The 23,280-nt window shown below is 43.9% G+C and overlaps 1 protein-coding gene across 1 annotated transcript in view; it reads right to left on the bottom strand.

The window, feature by feature from the left end:
- CCNI (cyclin I) overlaps positions 1-23,280 on the bottom strand; it is a 73,394-nt gene that overhangs the window by 8,429 nt on the left and 41,685 nt on the right. Inside the window, exons 3-4 of the mRNA XM_070948713.1 lie at positions 9,730-9,864; positions 2,073-2,147 (exon numbers count right to left, since the gene is read on the bottom strand). Coding sequence (XP_070804814.1) covers positions 2,073-2,147; positions 9,730-9,864 — 210 coding nt within the window. The remainder of the gene's footprint in view (positions 1-2,072; positions 2,148-9,729; positions 9,865-23,280) is intronic.

Genomic DNA, 23,280 nt, shown 5'->3' with positions numbered 1-23,280 from the left:
TATTAAAAATGCCAGATTACAAAAGTGATGTGGAAACAGATGTTGTGGATCTAAATCTGGATTTTAAAATGCCAGAATATAACGTGGAGAAAAGATACCAGAATCCATTTACAAATGATGCCTTAATGATTAAAAGAGAGCATAGAAATAATAAATCAGAAGAACAATTTGAACAGCCTTCTTATCTTGGATTTATTAGTCTTTTATCTTTTCTAAACTCTAATAAAATTATTACGTTTAGATGACTGACAGACACCTCTGTTTAGTCAGTGTTTATTCAATTTTAGTATGAATGTGTTCCATTTTTAAAAAATATTAAAACCGTTCACCTTATTCCACTATGTTTTTCTGACTTCCCAGTGTTATTTACCATTCTGGGATTTCTTAGTGGTCTCCTGTCCAAATACTTAAAACTTGGCTTGGCTTTCGGAAATAAACTAAAATCAACTAGGAGTTACCCCCTGCTGCAGGCTTGAATATTAATTAGGCTAAATCATCTACCAGTTACAATTTGCAGAAAACTGTTTATCAAATTATTAGTAATCCCTCCTTAATCCAAATTTCTCTATAAACTCGGAGGCCATATTTAAGGTAAACAGCTAGGCAAAAACTCTTTTAATTAAAGAATAACAACAATAATATCTGGCAGCAAATATACCTTACAGATGACAAGGTATTTGCCTGCCGCTATTAAATTTCCCCCAGTCTTTTTTAGGAGCAGCTCCAAAGCCTATTTCAGCTGACAAAGCAAAGTTGAAATGATCTAATTAAAAAAAGAAATATGATGACTCCTTGCAGTAGAAAACCGGGCATCATGGCCCGATCTTTAATAAATGTAATAAAGAGCATGTAATAAAGAGAGCAAAGTCAAAATGTTTCCGTAAGCAAGTATTAGTGTTAGCAGCAATACGAGAGGTATTCTTGTATTTGGTTAGCTTCGCCAGCAATATGAAGTTGCTTCCAGCAGTTGAAAAGATTAAGGGAACCTTCTCTGCACCGTCTCCATCGTGATGGGGAGAACTTCAAGTGGGGGGGGGGTTCAATTCTTTTTCTAAAGCCTACGAGACCTCAGGCCTCTCCCCCCCCCCACATTTTAATCCCTACAGCACTGTGGGTGGTCTAGGAAACTCGCACATTTTGGAGAGAGTAATTGGAAACCTCAACAAAACCTTCTCCAGATTTTGCCCCTAAGTCATTCCTGCCACAACAGTTCGGACTCTGGGTGGCCTCATGAGGCCTTGGACCTAGGTGGTCCATCAACCATCTCAAGAGAGGTAGAAGAGAAGAATGCTTGAAGTTTAGGGTTGAATTGCAGGGTCCCTGGTCAGACGTTTCATTACCCAACTAGGTAACATCATCAGTGCTAGAAGGGAGTGGGTTTAAATAAAAAAATATCCCCATTCCCTTCTAACACCCATGATGTTACCTAGAACGTTTCATTACCCAACTTGATAACATCATCAGTGCTAGAAACAGTGGAGTGAAATTCAATTTTTTTTACTACCGGTTCTGTGGGCGTGATGTGGCTTGGTGGGCATGGCAGGAGAAGCAAAATCTCCATTCCTACCCCACTCCAGGGGAAGGATACCACAAAATCCCCATTACCACCCCACTCCAGGGGAAGGATACTGCAAAATCTCCATTCCCACCTCACTCTGGGACCAGCCAGAGGTGGTATTTGCCAGTTCTCCAAACTACTCAAAATTTCCGCTACCAGTTCTCCAGAACCTGTCAGAACCTGCTGGATTTCACCCCTGGTTTGATCCCCGTTTATGTAGAAGTATATTACACTGTTGGTACCAACACTGACCGGGCAAGCCACTGCATATAAACAAGAGAGCAAACCGCACTGCCTTCTAGCACTGATGATCTTACCTAGTTGGGTGATGAAAGGTCTTCAAGAAAAATAACCTAGCTCAGAGAACACCAAGAGGTAGAAATAGCGGAGATGCTTCCTTGATTTGCTACATGAGCCAACGTCAAAGCAAATGTCCAAAGCCAAGCAAATTCCCGCTCACTCCAACCTCAGCAAACAGCGGCCGTCACAATTCCAAGCTTTTGAGAAGACTTACCTCGTCTTCCTCAATGGTTTTGGTGGCAAGGAAGAAGCAGCTGATCGCAATACAGTTCAGATACTTTGGACGAGCCTGCAAGGGAGAAAGAAGAAAGTAGGACAATTAAAAAATAAAAAAGGTACCTGCAGCCATTCCCCAAAGAAACCTGGATGCCAAGCACAGGTTATCTCAGTCCAGAAGTTCACTGCTCTTTACAGCTGCTTTCAGAAAGCAATTTGGGGGGGCGGGGGGGCGGAGGAGGCAATCAATATTCCATTATGAGAAGCAAGCCTGGAATCCACCAAGTCTTTTTAGCATAATTGGCACCCGGTGAGAGTTTCCACGTCTTCGGGTGGGGGAGGGGTGTGTGCTCACTGCTAGCTGAGGAGATCCATAGAGAGCAAAAATCAATGAAGGGGGTTAAGTGAAGCGCAGTGAATGCCAAATGGCATTAAATGCAACCGAAGACCTGGCTGGAATTTTGCATTATCATCTCTGCCTTGCCAGAGTCAGTCAGTCTTGGGGGGTAGATCACTGGAGACGGGTCGTCCTCGACTTACGACCACAACTGAGCCCAAAATGCCTGTCCTTAAGTGAGGCCATTTGTTAAAGCGAATTCTTTCTTGCCACAGTTGTTAAAAGTGAATCCCTGCAGTTGATAAAAGTTAGTAACCTGGTTGTTAATAAGTGAATCTGGCTTCCAATAACTGACATTGCTTGTCAGGTCACAAAAGCTGATCACATGACCTCGAGACACAGCGACGGTCGTTAAGTATGAATTTTGATCACATGAACATGGGGAGGCTGAGAAAAAGGGTCATAAGTCGGGTTTTTTTCCACTTTGAACGGTCACTAAATGAACTGTTGTTAATGTCGAGGACTACCTGTATTACAAATTTTAAGAGGAAGCGGAGAGGGGTAGGGGGAAAATGACATAATCCAAATAGGCCAGAGGTGGGCAACTGTGGCCCTTTTACAACCTGTGGACTTCAACTCCCAGAATTCCTGAGCCAGCAGGCTCAGGAATTCTGGGAGTTGAAGTCCACAGGTTGTAAAAGGGCCACAGTTGCCCACCCCTGAAATAGGCCACTGAATACAGGTAGTCCTCAACTTACGACCACAATTGAGCCCAAAATCTTATGTTGCTGAGTTGTGAAATTTGTTCAGTCAGTTTTGCCCGGTTTTACCACCTTTCTTGCCACAGTTGTTGAGCGAATCACTGCAGTCCTTAAATTAGTAACACGGTTGTTAAGTGAATCTGGCTTCCCCATTGACTTTGTTTGTCAGAAGGTCGCAAAAAGAAATCACAAGTTCCCGGGACACTGCAACCGTCATAAATATGAGTCAGTTGCCAAGTGACTGAATTGTTATTATGACCATGGATTGCAAGTGTGAAAAATGGCTGTAAGTCCCTTTTTCCAGTGCCGTTGTAACTTTGAACGGTCACTAATTGTTATAAGTCGAGGACTATCCGTATTGACTCCTACCCTACCCATGTGGGGAGGGAGCCATTAATAAAGTTGTTTTTCTGAAGAGCCCCGAAATAAAGAGATGATAACAGGGATACCACCACCACTTTGGGCCTGCATGTTTCAGCTGTCCCTCAGGGTGCTGTTTATTTATTTTTATTAATTTATGAAATATATAACGCCCATCTTGCTATCTTGTGATTCTCTTGCTGGGTATGATGGCTTCTATTCTAATTGAGTATTGTTGTTGTTGTTGTTGTTGTTGTTGTGAGCCACTCTTGAGCCTTGCTGGGTTCCGTGTGGCGTGTAAACTGTACCAAATAAGCACATAAATAACTAAATAAATATGAAACTCCGTGAGGCAACCTCCACACCCCTACGACAATAATTACCAAACTGTAATTTTTAATAAGACGGGAAGATTGTGAAACGCATAATTAAAGAGTCATCATCTTCGCTCTATTTAAATCAAATTAAATTTAAATGTAAACGAAATGGGTTTAAGTTTTTTTTTTTCCCCCGGCCCCACCCAGGACTTTCTGGTACGCAGCTACGGGCACACGACTCGCAAATCAAGGGCAGGCCTTGCTGCGGAACATCTACACAAATCCACTGTATTCCTCATCTATCAGAATGGGCAATTTAGGGACGCTAGGCGGGCATCCTAAACATTGTTTCTGCAGGTGGGATTAAATCTTTCAACCCATCATCCTTTTAACAACACCATTATCCCTTGCGGGATGGAGTCTGGGCAACTGAATGGAGCTAGCAGACTGTTTACTGGCCAGATGCCCTTCCTGTCGCCAATGCGGGGTTTTGTTCAGCAGATATATTCTCAGTGTGCCCAGAGAGAGAAATATCTGCCTCTACCTAGGATCGAACTCAGAGCCTCCTGATTGTGAGGCGAGAGCTAGGCCACTGCACCACTCCATTAAATCTTTCAACCCATCTGGAGAGCTTTCAGCTACTACGATCTAAACCAAGAGCTCTGGAAGTCGCTGAAAAAGAACAGGAGGTCAGATCGCTGCCAATTTCTGCCAGGAATTCACGGGTGGATTCCGGCTCCAAACTGCTACTAAAGCAGGCAAGGAAGAGGATGGATGGATCTATATCCATAGGTCTCTGTGGTACAGGTAGTCCTTGACTTACGACTACAATTAAGCCAAACATTTCTGTTGCTAAGCAAGGCAGTTGTTAAGTGAGCGTTGATCTTTCTTGCCACAGTTGTAAAGTGAATTATTGCAGCAGTTAAGTTAGGAACAGGGTCATGAAGGGAATCTAGCTTTCCCATTGACTTTGCTTGTCAGAAGGTCGCAAATGGGGATCACACGACCGCCAACACTGCAACTCGTCATAAATACGAGTCAGTTGCCAAGTGTCTGAATTTTGATCCTGTAACCATGGGGATGTTGCAACGGTCGTTAAGTGTGGAAAAACAGTCATGAGTTACTTTTTTCAGTGCCGCCGTAACGGTCACTAAATGAATACTGAGGACTATCTGTAGTCATCCAAACGTGAAGGAGATGGCAGGTTGAAAAATGTGAAAAATAAAATAAAAATGAGAATTTGCCCCAGATAGAGAAGTTCAGAGAGCATGACATTTCATAAGAACTTGTTCATCATTAAATAAACCCAATAGCATCCCCATTCTAGAGACTTTGTTTATTCCTTAATGTACTTATTTATACCCCGCTTTATTATTTTTATAAATAATTCAAGGTAGCAGACATATCTAATATTTCTTCCCCCTCCGATTTTCCCCACAACAACCTTGTGAGGTAGGTTGTGCTGAGAGAGAGAGCGATTGCCCAACCCCCTTGTTGACTTTCTTGCCTAGGTAGAACTCCCAGTCTCCTGGTGATTGGCCCCAAGTTTCCCAAGTTGGCTTTCATGCCTAAAGCAGATACTAGAACTCCTAGTCTCCTGGTGCCTGGCCCCAAGTCTCCCACAGTTGGCTTTTGTGCCTAAGGTGAAACTAGAACTCACTGCCTCCTGGTTTTTAGATCATCCCCTATATCCGTGATGGCGAACCTATGGCACGCATGCCACAGCTGGCACGCGTAACCATATCAGTGGGCAAACAAGCTCAGCTTCCGGTGAGACTGGAAGTTGTCAAACGGGCCATTTTTGGCCTCCGAAGGGTCTCCGAAGGGGTGGGGAAGGCTGTTTTTGCCCTCCCCAGACGCCTAGAGAGGTCCTGGAGCCAGGTGAGAAAGAAAAACGGGCCACTGTGTGCCAGGAGTGGGGTGAGCAGGGGGTGGGTGGGTCGCATAGAATTATGGGTATGAGCACGCACGCGCGCGACCCCCCTGCCCCCCCCCTTCCTGGCATGTGATGGCAAAAAGGTTAGCCATCACTGCCCTATATGAAACAGGCTCTCAACAACAGGATATGGCGTAGAAATGTTTCTAAGAAGACGATTTCAAGTGAGGCATGAATTCTACCTGCTGAAGGACACACGTCGGATCTAATTCAAGAGACGCTTGCTCCCAACGATTTGCTTCCATTGTCTAAATGCTGACAGCACTTACTTCCTTCCTCCCTCACTCTCAGATCTTTCAACGAGCGGCGTGCGAATTGCAACTAATTTCAGGAGGAGAAAACCCAAAACTCTGCAGGTACAAGAAACTTTTTTTAAAAAAATGTTTTGTGCGGTGCTTAAGGATCAGAGGAGAAACCTGTGAGTTCTAATCCCACACCTCAGGCGCCAAAGCCCGTTGAGTGACCTTGGGCCAATCACGCCCTCTCCACCCTAGGAAACAGTCAATAGTTAAAAAAAAACCACTTCTGAAAAATCTTGCCAAGAAAACTGCAGGGACTTGTCCGGCCGGGAGTCAGAAACTGACTCAGAGGCATATACTAAGTTCCATCAACAGAAATCAAGAGCTGTGCCCTCTGAAGCATAAACGGCTCCGCCGTTTCCTTCTCTCAAGCCCGGAGAAGGTAGACGATGAAAGAAAAGGACTGAAAAATTATTTGGAAGAGGGAGAAAAATAAGGGAGGTTTCTGAGTAAGCAAAAGCTCCGTTTCTAGCTGGAAACTATTCGAAGGCTTAATTTGGGCCAGATGGTAAAGCTGCAAGCTGGGGGAGTCCATCAACAAGGCTTAAAGAAAGAGCATTAGGACTGCTAAAAAAATGAGACAGATTTCGGAGTTGAGCAACTGGGGGGAAAAAAAAGTTTATATTTTCTATTAAAGTCTCTCTTTGTAGAACTTTCTAAATTACATTTCCGTGCTGGCTGATGATACTGGTCTCCAGTTCTCTGGAATCTATTGGTCCAAATACCGTATTTTTCACAGTATAAGACACAACTTTTTCCCCCCTAAAAGTGGGTGAAATTTTAGGTGCGTCTTATACACCAAATGTAGCCCCACCCACCCTTTGGCCTCTGCCTCCCAGCAGTTTACCTCCTTGCAGCAAGCAGCAAGAAGAAACAGCTCCTTTCAGCTTCAGCACAGCCTAATTAGCACAAGTTGATTGGATCGGCTCCTGACTCTCAGCTGTTTTTGCCTTGCTGCAAGGAGGTAAATTGCTGGAGCAGATTTTTTTTTTTCCTTGTGCAAATCAAGCTATGCTGAAAATGAAAATGAAAGTAAAGCAGGCTGTTTGCTGTAATGAGGCAAAATTGCTGGGAAGCAGAGGCAGATTTCTTCTTGTTTTCCTCACCAAAAAAGGTAGGCGCGTCTTATAGTCTGGTGCATCTTATACTCCGAAAAATATGGTAGGTTTATAAATGTATATGTGGTATTATAGAGGCAGGGAGAGATATTTCTTTTAAAGAATATAATTTAGGATCAAAAACGATAAAAGAGGCAAACAAATCACAGACTAAGGACCTTCACTCTCTGCTAAAAAGTATATCATCATCATCCTCTTTTAACGACCCCATAATCCCTTGCAGATAGTGTCTGACAACTGAATGGAGCTGAGTGTTTACTGGCTAGATGCCTTTCCTGTCGTCAATGCGGAGTTTTTTTTCAGCAGATATATTCTCAGTACGCCCAGAGAAATATCTGCCCCTACCTAGGATCAAACTCACAGCCTCCTGATTGTGAGGCGAGAGCTCCACCTCTAAGCCACTGCACCACTCCCTCTGCTAAAAAGTATATGGCAATGGGAATATATATCCCTATTAGGAGATATGCAGGCAGTCCTCACTTAAGGACTATAATTTTTCACTTAACGACCACCACGCAAAAAATTGGGTATGGTCACATGGTGAGCCATTTTAATGACTGCAACGACTTATGACTGTAATTCTGGGTCAATTACAGACGTAAGTCAAGGACGACCTATATTCCAGTTTCCACCACTCTGGTGCCTTTCAATGTGCTGGATTCCTGTCCCATAATCCCCAATGATTGTTTAGGTGCGGTGGGAATTATAGGGAAGGAAATTTCAATAGATCTGGAAGGCACCGGATTGGGCAAGGCTGCTCGGCACGTTCCTGCAAATAGAAATCCGGCTGTTGTTTCGTAAGGTTTTGCTCCCAGCAAAGTTGGCACGAGATTTCTATCTTTAATTTCTGTTGGAGGCTTAATTTAGCTTGGTAAACATGGAACACGTTGCTTTCGTTCCTTCCCCTGTTCAAATAAGGGAGCGAGGGAAATATATATATATTTTGTTGGTAGACATTAATTCCAGGCAAGAAAATAGATCCAGTCCCTAAAATGGAAACAGAAGCAGCCCAAAATGATCTTGATTTAGTGTAAGCAACAGGCTCTTTGGGTTGAAAATAGAAAAAGGGCTGTTCCCAGCTTCTATGGAAATTCTCAATCATCCCCATCATGGTTGTGCCCCACGGTGTTTTTTTCAAAAAGGCAACCGAACTTTCTTGGTTTGTTTTTCCTTGAAAACATTTTGCTTCTCATCCAAGAAGCTTCTTCGGTTCTAACTGAAGGGTGGGGAACGGAAGGATTTAAACCAGAGCTGTCTAGAGCGAACGATGACCTTCAGAGTACTAACAACCAGAGGACTGCAAAGAATATAAACCCTTCCATTCCTCATCAAAAAAAAAGTCACTTTTTTCAGGGCTGTTGTAACTTGGAACTGACACTAAACCAATGGTTGTTAAGTTGAAGAATGCTTGAAATGCTCTGAGCTACAGGGGCCTACAAACACGGCAACTTTACGACTTGTGGACTTCAACTCCCAGAATCCCTCAGCCAGCCGGCCATGCTGGCTGAGGGATTCTGGGAGTTGAAGTCCACAAGTCGTAAAGTCGCCATGTTTGGAGATCCCCCTGAAATAAGCCATTGAAGAAAGAAACAGAGATTGGAGAGCAATGGAAACTGTTCAGTTCTGGCCATGAAGAACTACCGTATTTTTCGGAGTATAAGACGCACCGGAGTATAAGAGGCACTTAGTTTTTGGGGAGGAAAATAAGAAAAAATAAGAAAGAGCTGAGGTGGCGCAGTGGTTAGAGTGCTGTACTGCAGCTACTTCAGCTGACTGCTAGTTCAGCAGATCAGCAGATCAAATCTCACCGGCTCAAGGTTGACTCAGCCTTCCATCCTTCCGAGGTGGGTAAAATGAGGACCCAGATTGTTGGGGACAATATGCTATTTAGTATACTGTCGATTGTTGTAAGCCGCCCAGAGTCCTCGGAGAGTGGGCGGCATAGAAATATGATTAATAAAATAAAAATAAAATAATAAAAAAGCTGATTGGCAGGTGGATCAGCCTCCTGGAATACCCCCAATCAACTGTTCTCAGAGGTGAATTTTAGCAACAGGTTTCTTGGTTGTGAGCTCTGTGCCTTGCTTTTTTTTTCTACATCTGAAACTCCATTTCAGAAAAAAAAGTTTTTCCTGCCTCTGAAAGCCTCCGAAACAGAGCTTCAGAAAAAAAGCCTCTGAAGCTCTGTTTGGGGTTTTTTTTCTGAAGCTTCGTTTCTGATGCTTTTTTCAGCCTCTGAAACCTCCGTTTGAGAAGCTGGGTGGGGCTACATTCAGAGTACGCACCCTGATTTTCACCCTCTTTTTTGGGGGGGGGGGAAGGTGCGTCTTATACTCCGAAAAATACGGTATGTAAGCACAGAGAAGAACATGGACACCCCCCTGTGGTCTCCACAGCAGAGTTAAGTCAAGCATCAAGAGTCCAAGTGAACAGGAGATGTTAAGATTTTATCTGAAAAGGCTTTGCTCAGCCTGGGACGGAGCCAACGACCAGCCCTTTGCAAAGATCTTAGAGGTCGAACTGTTACCTTCACAGCAGCTAAAAACCTGTCCAAGAGGCTGACGGCCAGAGACAGTGTTTCCGGATAAAGGTGGAACTGGCATCTGAGTTTGGCCAGCCACTGAATCACTTCGTCCCGCTGGGATGGAGAAATGCCTGCATCCTGTAGAATAAAAAGAAAAATAACATTAAAAACAATCTATCTCTGTCTCTCTCTCTCTCTCACACACACACACACTCTCACTCACACAAATTCTCACAACCACTTATTTAGTAATACATTCTTAACCCACCTATTTTTCATCTCTATTTATCAATCTGTACCCATCTCCTCAAATGCCTCTCCGTTTTCTGATACTATAGGTAGCCCTCGCTTAATGAATGGTCCAGGGGTCAGCAACCTACGGCTTCAGAGCCACATGCGGCTCTTTGGGCCCTCTGCTGTGGCTCCCTGTCGGGCAATCCCACCACTGGCTGGCCCCACCCATCGCCCTCCTCTCCCAGTCACTCCTCACCTGGCCTGAGAAGGTAAGGGTGATGGCGGGGGATGGATAAGCAGCCAGGACAGAGAGATACAGAGAGAGTGGGAGAGAGAGGGGGGAGGAAGGGGGGGGGAGAGAGAAGTATGTCAAAAGGGTTTTGTGGTTCCCGGTGTTTTTTAACAACTGGTTCTCTGCCTTAATGACCGGCTGAATAGGCGTGGCTAGGGGGGGTGTCATGTGACTGGTGGAAGTGAGTTACATCGAGTTGGCCACGCCCACCCAGGTTTTGTGGCTCCGGGTGTTTTCTTTTTTGTGGGAAACGGGTCCAAATGGCTCTGAGTGCTTAAGGTTGCAGACCCCTGGACTGGTCACTAAACAACCATTGAAACTTACAACAGCCTCCAAAAACCTACTTATGACCCACTTCTGGAGTTCCAAAGGCGGAACCACTCTCTGTAGTAACGTGATCACATTTTGGGCACTTGCCAACCGCCTCATCTTTCTGGCATTCTGCAGTCACCTGACCAAAATTTGCGATGGTTTCTGTCAGTTATACAAAATGCCCACGGGATTGAATGGATTTCGCTTTACAGCTAGGTTCATTTCACGACCGCCACAAAAAAAAAAGATCATAAAATTAGGTCAGTCATATCGATGGCTCCACTTACAGCCATTGTGACTTACAAATGAAATTTGGGGTTCCATTACAGTTATAAGTTGAGGACTACGTAGTATACAGTTGTAAGTTGAGGACTATGTAGTATACAGGATAGTAGTATACTACATTTCTGGGTCAACCTAAACGGAATGATCTGGAAATTTTTGCCACAGTAAAAGAAAATCGGTCCCTCAATTAAGTCCTGGGATGTCCACCTACTGTATAATTTGGTGTGCCCTGTGTGCGGTTGTTTGTGCTGGGAAACCATAATATGTGATGATTCCGTCCTACGGTGGGTTTGACATTTTGTTACCACTGGTTCGCTGCACGCTCGCTTCATGTGTGCGCGTGCCCAGTTCACGCACATGCCTACCTTCCGCACATGCACCCGATCTCAAAAACATGCCTAAATAGGACGGCATAGAGCCGGGGGGAAGGGGGTGTATTTTCTGGGGAAGGTTTATTATCTGGGGAAGTCTTATTTTCGGGGAAACACGATAGAGGGAAGCGGAATAACAGAATTGGAAGGCACTTGGAGGTCTTCTTATCCAGCTCCCTGCTCAGGCAGGAAACCCTATGCCAGTGATGGCTAACCTTTTTGCCACTGCGTGCCAAAAGCGGGGGTCACGCGGGTGGGGTCGCGCATGTGTGCCCACCCATACTTCAATGTGCCCCACCTCCCACACATGCGCACGACCCCCCCGCTGCGCTCTCCCCGCTTTTGGCACGCAATGGCACAGTGGGCCCAGTAGGCCCATTTTTCGCCCTCCCCAGGCTCCAGAGGCTCCGGAAGTTGGCTAACCGGCCATTTCCAGCCTCCAGAGGGCCTCTGGGGGGGTGGGGAAGGCCGTTTTCGCCCTCCCCAGGCTCCTAGAAAGCTTCTGAAGCCTGGGGAGAGTGAAAAACAGGCCTTCCCCACCCCCCGGAGGCCCTCTGGAGGCCAGAAACAGCCTAATTCCCGATTTCCGGTGGGCCCAGAATGCCTGAAAATCAGCTGGCTGGCGCACGCATGCACACTGCAGCTGAACTAGGGCAATGCTTCTGTGCCCACTGATATGGCTCCACGTGCCACCTGTGGCACGTGTGCCATAGGTTCGCCATCCCGGCCCTATGCCACTTCAGAAAAACGGTGGACCAATCTCTTCTTTAAAAAAACCTCCAGTGTTGGCGCACCCACAACTTCTGGAGGCAAATTGTTTCCACTGATGAATTGTTCTAACAGTCACGAAATTTCTCCTTAGTTCTAGGTGGCTTCTCTCGATTAATTTCCATCCATTGCTTCTTGTTCTGTTTGCTTTGGAGAACAGGTTGACCCCCTCTTCTTTGTTTCTTATTGGAACACAGGTATCATGTCACCAGAGATATTCTTTAGGGTTTTTGGGGTCCTATTTGCCCTTAAGGGATGGTGCACACACATGGTGCAGGGTAATAAGTCCAGATCTTCCAACCGAGTTACTTTTTAGCCAACTGCAAAGCCGGTCCAACAACACCGGCAACTCAAGTTATGACTTCAGGCATTTTTGAGGCGTGGCAGTGAGGCTGCACCTCAGAAAGCTGTGAAGCTTCTCAGAGAACCCCGGGGGGGTAAAACTGTCAAGACTCTGCACAACCCGTGGAAGGACGTTTCGGATGTGGGGTGGTGCAGCTGCTCACAGAAACTCCACAGATTGCCTCAGACTTGCAAGGTGTCCAAACGTGCAAAATTACATCGCCGATAAAACGGCGCTTCTAAAAAAGTCATGACGTAGAGTAAAATCCTGCAAAGAAAGGCCTAAGTTAAACACAATGACAAAAAAAAGTGAGGGGGCTGGAGTCCCAAACCCCATCCCACACCACACTACACTACAAAAAAGATGTTGAGACTTTGGAATAAGTTCAGAGAAGAGCAATTAAGATGATTGAAGGCCTGGAAACTAAAACAAATGAAGAAAAGGCTGCGGGATTTCGATTTGGCTAGCCTATAGAGAAAAGAAGAATTAGGGGTGACATGATAGCAGTATTCCAGTACTTGAGGGGCTGCCACAAAGAAGAGAGGGGTCAAATTATTCTCCAAAGCACCAGAGGGCAGGACAAGAAACAACGGATGGAAACTAATCAAGGAGGGAAGCAACCTGGAATTAAGGAGAAACTTCCTAAGAGTGAGAAAAATTAACCAGTGGAACGACTTGCCCTTCAGAAGTTGTAGGTGCTCCATCACTGGAGGTTTTAAAGAAGAGTAGACAGTCACCTCTTGAAGTGATAATAGGTTCTGCTTGAAGAGTGGGCTGGACTAGAAGACCTCAAAGGTCCCTTCCAGCTCATTCATTCATTCATTCATTCATTCATTCATTCATTCATTCATTCATTCATTCCTCCTTGCTGGAGCATCCAGATCCGCAGATGTCCCACAAGTGGTTTTGGGGGGGGGAAAGTCTTGTTAAGAGATTACAAAAAAATATTCTGAATTCCTCAGAGGAGAATCGAGTAGCCATGTTATAATTAGGACTGCGAATTTAGAAAAATAAGCCATGTTCTGGCTGGGATCCAAACAGCTACAGATAGTTCTCGACTTACAACAGGTTCGTTTAGTGACCATTCAAAGTTAAAACGGCATTGGAAAAAAGTGACTTATGACCGTTTTTGACATTTATGAGTGTTGTAGCATCCCATGGTCACGTGATCAGTTTCATCCGCTTAGCAACTGACTCGTATTTATGACGGTTGCAGTATTCCCGGGGTCATGTGATCACTTTTTGCGACCTTCTGACAAGCCAAGTCAATGGAGAAGCCAGATTCACTTAACAACCGTGTTACTAGCTTAACAACTGCAATGATTCCGTTAACAACTGTGGCAAGAAAGGTCGTTAAACGGGGCAAAACTCACTTAACAAATGTCTCACTTAGTGACAGAAATTTTGGACTCAATTATGGTCGTAAATTGAGGATTATCTATATTTTCAGGGCTTTCAAGAATCTGGGCATTGTTGGTAAAATGTCTAAGTACTTTATACAAGGGACCAATCTCATCATCAATATAACCCTTCAGGTAAAAATATTTTTGAAACTCTTTCAGGTTCCAAAATGCTCTTAAGGACAGGGCCTTGCTGGCTCAGGAATTCAGAGAGTTGAAGTCCGCAGGTCATAAAGGGGCCATAGTAGGGGTGAAATGCTCCCGGTTCGGACCGAATCGTCCAATCTGGTAGCGATGGAGGCAGGTGGTTTGGAGAACCGGTAGCAGAAATCCCTGCCCCCCCCATTGCCCAGCTGAGCCGCGCAATCATCAGAAGCTTTTTTTTTAATTTTTAAAAGCATTTGTTCTACATCCTCTTTGGCCGAAAAAATGCTTTTAAAAGTAAAAAAAAAAAAAAAAGCCTCTTGATGATCATGCAGCTCAGCTGGAATCATCAGATTAAAATGCTTTTAGAAGCATTTTTTCTACAACCTCTTCCGCCGAAGAGGTTATAGAAAAAATGTTTTTAAAAGGAAAAAAAGCTTCTGCCTATCAGGCAAGTCAGCTGGGATCATCAGAGGCTTTAAAAGCATTTTTTTATAACCTCTTCAGATGAAGAGGTTGTAGAAAAAATGTTTTTAAAAGGAAAAAAAGCCTCTGCCAATCAGGCAAGTCAGCTGGGATCGTCAGAGGCTTAAAAAAAAAAAAAAAAGCTTCTGCCTATCAGGCAAGTCAGCTGGGATCATCAGAGGCTTTAAAAGCATTTTTTTATAACCTCTTCAGATGAAGAGGTTGTAGAAAAAATGGTTTTAAAAGGAAAAAAAGCCTCTGCCTATCAGGCAAGTCAGCTGGGATCGTCAGAGGCTTTAAAAGCATTTTTTTATAACCTCTTCAGATGAAGAGGTTGTAGAAAAAATGGTTTTAAAAGTAAAAAAAAAAAAGGTTGGCCACTCCCACTCAGTCATATTACCCACCCACCCACCCCCACCAAGCCATGCCCACAGAACCGGTAGTAACAAATTTTACATTTCACCATTGGGCCATAGGTGCCCACATGATAGCAATATCTAAGGGGCTACCACAAAGAAGAGAGGGGGGGGTCAATCCATTTTCCAAAGCACTTGAAGGCAGAACAAGAAGCAACGGATGGAAACTAATGAAGGAAGAAACCTAAAACTAAGGAGAAACTTCCCGACAGTGACAACAATAAACTAGTGGAATGACTTGCTTTCAGAAGTTGTGGGTGTTTCATCAATGGAAATTTTTCAGGAGTGACTGGATAATCATTTGTCTGAAATAGTATAGGGCAGTGATGGCTAACCTTTTTGCCATTGTGTGCCAAAAGCGGGGGGAGGGTCACGTGCTTGTGTGCCTACACCCATAATTCTATGCCCCCCGCCCCTCCGCGCATGCGTGCGCAACCCCCCTGCATTCCCCCTGCTTTTGGCACGAGATGGCACAGTGGGCCCGGTAAGCCCGTTTTTTGCCCTCCCCAGCCTCCGGAAGCTTTCTTGGAGCCTGGGGAGGGCAAAAACGGCCTCCCCCCCCCCGGAGGCCCTCTGGAGGCCAGAAATGGCTCGTTTGCTGACTTCCGGTGAGCCCAGAAGGCCCGAAAAATCAGCTGGCTGACGTGTGCATGCGTGCCGGACGTGAGTTCACGTGCCCACTGATATGGCTTCGCGTGCCACCTGTGGCACGCGTGCCATAGGTTCGCCATCACGGGTATAGGGTTTCCTGCTTGAGCAGGAGGTTGGACTAGAAGACCTCCAAGGTCCCTTCCAACTCTGTTATTCTCTTCTTCTTCACGAGACCAAACTAGGGCTCTCCCTATCGAAAAGTTCCAGGGCTTTTTGGGACATAAGCAGAATGGAAAATTCCACCTTCAGTTTTTTTTTTTTTTTCCTATTTTATAAAGAAGGTGATGGAACAGAATTTCAAGGCTGAACAGTCTGGCTTGCTGCTGGTTCCATGTGGGAGGCCTGTCAATCTCAAAATATTTACATTCAGCTGCCCACAAGAATTTCCCCCTGGGATGGTTTTGAAAAACCTGCAGATCTGGACTGTTGGCTGGAGAGATGCCAAAGCTCTCCTTAACCATCTGTGACTGGAGTTTTTGGCGTGACTGCAGCAGAGGGTGAGCGAAGACCCCAGATGCACCACGCACCGTTGGCAAAGAGAGCGGGAAGCCACAGGTGAGGTCCTCAGCTGGCCGGACAACCCTGTGCCCCACCGATTTGGGGGCTCTGACATGGCAGTCCCCATTTCCACCTTTTGTGGCTATTGTTCAGTCGCTAAGACGTATCCGACTCTTCACGATCCCAAGGACCATAGCATACCAGGCCCCTCCTGTCCTCCATTGTCTCCCACAGTTTGCCCAAATTCATATTCACTGTGTCAATGACACTATCTAACCATCTCATTGTCTGCTGTCCCCCTTCTCCTTTTGCCCTCCATCTTTTCCAATGAGGCCTTCCCTCATTTGGTGGCCAGAGTATTTGAGCTTCGGCTTCAGTATCTGTCCTTCCAAAGGACAGTCAAGGCTGCTTTCCTTTAGGATCGACTGACTGGATCGCCTTGCAATCCGAGGGACTCCCAAGAGCCTTCTCTTATTGCTCATTGTTGGTACATAATTCAATCACCTTCATATATAACGGCCCTGGTGGCTCAGCAGGCTGATGGCATTGTGATTAACACCAGCTGCCTGCAATTACTGTAAGTTCGAATCTCACCAAGCTCAAGGTCGACTCAGCCTTCCATCCTTTCTAAGGTAGGTAAATTGAGGACCCAGTTTGTGGGGGCAATAAACTGACTTTGTATAAAATATACAAAAGTATGAAGGCTATTGCTTAACGCATTGTAAGCCGCCCTGAGTCTCCGGAGAAGGGTGGCATATAAATCAAATTTAAAAAATAAAAATAAAAAATAAAAAATAAAAAAAATATATGGGCAGAGAAGAACATTCTATGTCAGTGATGGCGAACCTAAGGTTGTGTGGAAACGTCATGCGCGCACAGGGCCATGCTCCAGAAAAGCTGAACTTCCGGGGTTCTGGCGCGCATGCGCACCCAACAATCAGCTGGCTGGCATGTATGCGCACACCGGCTTTTGACACTGCCGCGCATACTTAGGATAGCTGATTGTCACACGCACATGTGCACCAGAAACCTGTAAAACTCACGTTCACCACTGGATCCCCATGGATCAGTTACACATTCAACTCTCACTGTAAGATGGGGACCATCACTTCATCCTCTCCCTCCCCACACTCTGTGTGCGTGCGTGTGTGTGTGTCCGTCCATCTGTCATTTTTCATATATTTATAGATAGATAGATAGATAGATAGATAGATAGATAGATAGATAGATAAAGTTATTTAGTATAATAGTTCTATACATATTTTGTGGACAGTGTATTGACTGGGTCAAGTCTTTTTTTAAACAACGCTAACAATAATAATACAACTAAGTATATATAATCCTAACCTTCCAACTTCAACAATACTGTTCTCTCTTCATAATCCTGTATCATTTTTCCCGTTAATTCATTTAAACATAGTTAACATTTCTTTACGCCATGTATTTGTTATCCCCTACTAAATTACTTATTATTTAATATTTTAAGCATTACTCATTATTCCACAGTAACTTCAATATTCCAAATGGATAGGATTACTAATAACGCCAAATATTAACATTTAATCAATCCCAGGAGTGTATCTCAAAATCCCCACAATTTCTAATCCTTAATCTTTTAAATTCACAATATACTTTAACACACTATTAATATTAATAATACAACTAAATTACCTAATCCTAAATTTCCATCTACTAATCTTAACTTATTTTTAGTTATGATAAGTCATATTATCTATTAATATATATACCGCTATTTTCCCTATTTGTGTTTTCCCATTTTATTAATATATTTTCTCATTATCCATCATCTCTTAACTTTTTTAAAATTCCATCATTTATTGACTTATTGACGTGTGTGTGTCATTTTTCACCTGTCTGTCTGTCTATTTCTCTCTCCCTCCCTCCCTCCCTCCCTCCATCTATCTTTATAAAGGTAGTTGACTTACAATCACAATCAAGTCCAAAATTTCCACTGCTAAGCAAGACATTTGTTAAGTGAGTTTGGCCCCATTTTACCAACTTTCTTGCAACAGCTGTTAAAGAGAATCACAGCAGTTGTTAAGTTAGCAACACAGTTGTTAAGTGACTTGGACTTCCCCTTTTACTTTGCTTATCAGAAGGTTGCAAAAAAAAAAATCATACGACCCTGAGACACTGTAATCAGGGCTGAAATCCAGCAGGTTCTAACAGGTTCTGGAGAACCGGCAGCGGAAATTTTGAGTAGTTCGGGGAACCGGCAAATGCCACCTCTGGCTGGCCCCCGAGTGGGGTGGGAATGGAGATTTTGCAGTATCCTTCCTGCGGAGTGGGGTGGGAATAAAGATTTTGCAGTATCCTTTCCCTGCCACGCCCACCAAGCCACGCCCACCAAGACATGCCACGTACACAGAACCAGTAGTAAACAAATTTGGATTTTACCACTGACTGTAATTATCATTAAATACAGTTGCCAAGCATCTGAATTTTGATCACCTGATCCCAGGGATGCTGCAACGATTGTCAAAAAGCGGTGATAAGTCACTTTTTTCTCCAGTGCCATTGTAACTTCGGTCACCAAATGAATTGTTGTTTAAGTCCAGGGCTATCTGTACTAGCTATCCAGATTAGTGGATTCTGAGCTCAAATATCTTGCACCACTGATATGATTCTACGCAGGGCACCCTGCCCAGAGACCTAGTATAAAACTGAAGCAAAGAAGTGTCTAATAATAGCAGAAGAGTAAGCACTGGGGGGTAAATTCAACCCTTCCAAAGCAGTGCCTGACAATACTGAGATTATGACTTGATCCAAATTAAGCGCTTAGTACAGGGTGTACCGACCTCAGCACACCGCTGCCAATGCTGAATCGCCTGGAATTTGCAAGGGAAGCTGCGGTGGGGACACCCTGTGCCAGGCCTTTATTTTGGACTGGGTCTTCAAGAAGAAAGTCGCGTGGATGTAAACAAGACTCTTCTGAGTCAACATTTGCAATGTGGGTATTTTATTTGGCCACACGCTGCAGGTTATGTCTCGTCTGGGTCAGAGATTCTGTAAAAAGGTTTAGGAAAGCAAAGTTAAAGTTATCCAAAGGAGAGGTGTTCCCTCTATTAATATGGTGACACGGGATAAAGGATGAACACAGGGGAGAAGTCTCCAACCTTGGCAATTTTTGAGCAGGTGGATAAAAATTGATTTAAAAAAAAAATAATTAAAAATCAGATTTTTTTTATTTCAATCGCATTTTTTTAATTTAAATTGGGCTTTTTTTATTTTTATCAAATTTATTTTAATAAAATGCTTTTGGAGTTAAAAAAAACCTATCTAAAGATAGTTTTCTATTTAAGATACATTAATAATTTAGTTCAGCATGAAATGGAGCTTAGTTATGTACCCTGTTTCCCCGAAAATAAGACATTCCCCCGATAATAAGCCTGATTGGGCTTTTGAGCGCATGCGCTAAAATAAGCCTCCCCTCCCTGAAAATAAGCCCTCCCCAAAAATATTTAAACGCAGAAATCAGGTAAGAAGGCAAGATGAGCCCCGTCTTGCTCCACACACCCCAAAATAATAAGACCTCCCCAAAAAGAAGGCCAAGCGCTTATTTCGGGGTTCAAAAAAATATAAGACAGGGTCTTATTTTTGGGGAAACCCGGTAGCATGAGGCTGTATATTCTGCAATATTTACATTTTTGTTAAACTCATTCAATGAATCCAAGGCTCTGCAAGCTGAGATAACATGCACAGCATTGATTCATTCACACAATTTCACAGTATCCATGAGATAAATCATAAAAAAAAGTTCAGGAATATTCTTTTATCCCATTGTTTTTGCAAATCTATGTACACTCCAAACTGTATGATTGTTTGAAGAGAAATGCATCTGTACCACCAGGCTCTAAGTGTGAGGAGGAAGAGCAAGCAGTAAAAATGAAAGTGAAACCTTCTAAGCAGCTTATAAATATAATATTAAAGGGCACCTGTCATTTCAGATCCATCATGGCAACCTGTTAGTGGGCATCCACTCAGCTGCTGCCTGCCACGTACCTCACCTTGTTGTGTCACTGCCATATCACCATCCATCCCATTAAAGTGAATGGGACTGTCGGTGATTTAACAGCGGGTCAGAGGAAGAGCCGCTGCGGGACAGAGATGACAGTTGCTCTTAAAAATTATGATTTAAATCAAGTTTAAATCAAGACTTTTTACTAGTTATTTAAATCATGATTTAAGTCAACTTGATTTACCATATTTTTCGGAGTATAAGATGCTCCAGACTATAAAACGCACCTACCTTTTTGGGGGAGGAAAATAAGAAAAAAAAAAATCTGCCTCTGCCTCCCAGCAATTTTCCTCCTTGCAGCAAACAGCAAACAGCCTGCTTTAGTTTCATTTTCATCCCAGCCTGATTAGCACAAGAAAAAACAAAAAATCTGCCTCCCAGCAATTTGCCTCCTTGCAGCAAACACCGGAGGCCCACGCGGCAATAGGCAATGGCAATACCTGCAGCCTAAAACAGCTGAGGGTCGGGAGGCCGATCCAACCGACAATCCAATCAGCTGCTTGTGCTAATCAGGCTGTGCTGAAGCTGAAACAGGCCGCTTGCTGCAAGGAGGTAAATTGCTGGGAGGCAGAAGCCAAAGGGTGGGGGCCGGCAGGCGGGCTACATTTGGTGTATAAGACGCACCCAAATTTTTACCCTCTTTTGGGGGGGGGGAGGAAGTGTGTCTTATACTCTGAAAAATATGGTAAATTAAATCCACCCTGACTTTAAGACTTATGGACTTCAACTCCCAGAATGCCCTAGCTATCCAGAGCAGTTGGGTCCAATCTGGGCAACTTTTAAGGCCTGTGGAGCTCAATTCCCATAATTCCCCAGCCAGCCATGCTAGATGTATCCAACCCTGGCAATTTTAAGACTTGTAGACTTCAACTCCCAGAATTCCCTAGCCAGTCAGTGCAGATGTGTCTGACGTTGGTAACTTCAAACCTGTGGACTTCAACTCCCAGAATTCTCCTGCCTAAGAATTGAAGTCCACAAGTCTTAAAAGTTGCCAAGGTTCTGGACACTCTTACTCTAGAAGAGAAATATTCCAAGTAGCAGAAGGAATCTATTTTGGACGGTGCCTGCCATATGGATGGACCCTCCTGAGTCCAATCTGTCGTTCGGATTATGCAATAGAGGCTGGGAGCCAAACAGGAAAGATTTACTAACAAATGTCGACCAGCCTCACAATGAGTTGTGAAGAACACACATTATGCTGTGACTGGATGGACAGCTGGAAAAGGGCAGCAGCACACACTGCAACCGTCATAAATACGAGTCCGTTGCCAAGCGTCTGATTTTTTTATCATATGGCCATGGAGATACTGCAACAGTCATAAAGTGTGAAAAATGGTTGTAACTCGCTTTTTCCGATTCTTTTGTAACTTTACCTGGTCACTAAACAAATTGTTTTAAGTCGAGGACTACTTGACACAACCTATTTTCACCCTAAAATCTTTGAGACTTGCTTCATTCCAATTGGGAAATTAATTATTGCTGAGCACATTGTAAGCCGCCCTGAGTCTCCGGAGAAGGGCGGCATATAAATCAAATTAAAAAAAAAAAAAAAGACTTCAGAGGATAATTAGAACTGCAGAAAAAACAATGGCTACCAACCTGCCTTCCATTGAGGACCTGTATGCTGCACGAGTCAAAAAGAGGGCTGTGAAAATATTTACAGACCCCTCGCATCCTGGACATAAACTGTTTCAACTCCTACCCTCAAAACGATGCTATAGAGCACTGCACACCAGAACAACTAGATACAAGAACATTTTTTTCCCCAAAATTCAATTTTCTCCTCATTTGTTCTTATTGGGTATAGTCAAGGGTTTTTCACTGGGTGAAACAAAACTGATATTCTATATGGTGTCAGCAGCCAGGTTATTGATTGGTCAATATTGGAAAAGGGTTGATGTGCCTACAATTCAAGAATGGACCTTGAAGATGGCCAGTTTCGCAGAAATGGCGAAGATATCAGCATACTTAAAAGACCGGACTCAAGAGAGTTATGTATGGGAGTGGAAGAATTGGATATATTATATGGAGAATAAATACCAAACCAGGAAGTACCAGATAGTTTTCAGCTAAATGTTGTGTAGAAATGTATAGTTTATAAGGGGCGAAATAGTTTATTGTGATGTAAAAATTTATAGTGCACAGGGAGGGGAATAGAGGGGTGGTAAAGTATGACATAATATAATATGGATGGATTTCACCTTGGGGAAGTCATGGGGAGGGAGGGGTTGGGGGGGTTGGGAAGGGATGGGGGGGAAATGGGGGAAAAATGTGTTGTTTGTAAAACTTTTTCAATAAAAAAAAATTGGGGTTGGGGAATTGGCATGTGACATTTTCAACAGCAGAGAAAGAAAAATAAATAAAGTGTCACGAAGGATGTTTGCAGCATGAATTACTCTGATTTTGAACACAGAACGGTGCTAGGCTTTCTGGAGAGGGAAGCAACTTTTGCCAAATCTGCTTCAGTGGACTTTCCGTTCTCACCCACCAGCCCAATTGCAGGAGCCAGAAATGAAAAGCAAATAAAATCTGAAGGATAAATTAAAAAATGATCTACGCTGCCAGATTAAAATGAAGAATTGGGCTACATGGGTAGTCCTCGATTTACAACCATTCGTTTAGTGATTATTCAAAGTTACAACGGCACTGAAAAAAGTGGCTTATGACCCTTGTAGCATCCCCATGATCATGTGACAAAAATTCGGCCGCTTCGCAATTGGTATTTATTTATGACCATTGTAGTCCTGGAGTCATATGATTCCCTTTTGCAAGCCTTCTGACAAGCGAAGTCCATGGGGAAACCAGATTCATTTAACAACCGTGTTACTAACTTAATCTCCCCAGTGATTCACTTAACAACTGTGGCAAGAAAGGTTGCAAAATGGGACAAAACTCACTTGACCACTATCTCGCTTAGCAACAGACGTTTTGGGCTCAATTATGGTCGTACGTCGAGGACTACCTGGCTGTACTTCAGTCAGTCAAAACGCTGAACAAGTCCACAGCTCCACTGGATGCAATGTATTTATTTAATTTACTACATTTTTATGCTGCCCGTCTCTCCTAGAAGGTTTTCTTTACAAAAGAAAAAACCAGAAAGTCCAGTTGCCTCCTGAAAAAGCACCTCTGGGACAACCATGACCTGGATGACTGAGAATCTCTACAGACCTTTAGCTATACAATTTGGGATGAACATCCTTTGAATGGTGTGGGAGTAGGAATAGATTTCAAAAGAAAAAATTGCAGACTATAGGAACCAGGAGCACCACTCAGGTGACCCTGAGGGCACAGATAAACCTCCGAGTACTTCAACGGCCCTCTAAAAGGATGCAAATG

The sequence above is a fragment of the Pituophis catenifer genome, unplaced genomic scaffold (assembly GCF_029215685.1).
Source record: "Pituophis catenifer annectens isolate HBS135680 unplaced genomic scaffold, rPitCat1.0.hap2 SCAF_8, whole genome shotgun sequence".
Taxonomy (NCBI): Eukaryota; Metazoa; Chordata; class Lepidosauria; order Squamata; family Colubridae; genus Pituophis; species Pituophis catenifer.
This window is presented reverse-complemented; position numbering and strand designations above follow the sequence as displayed.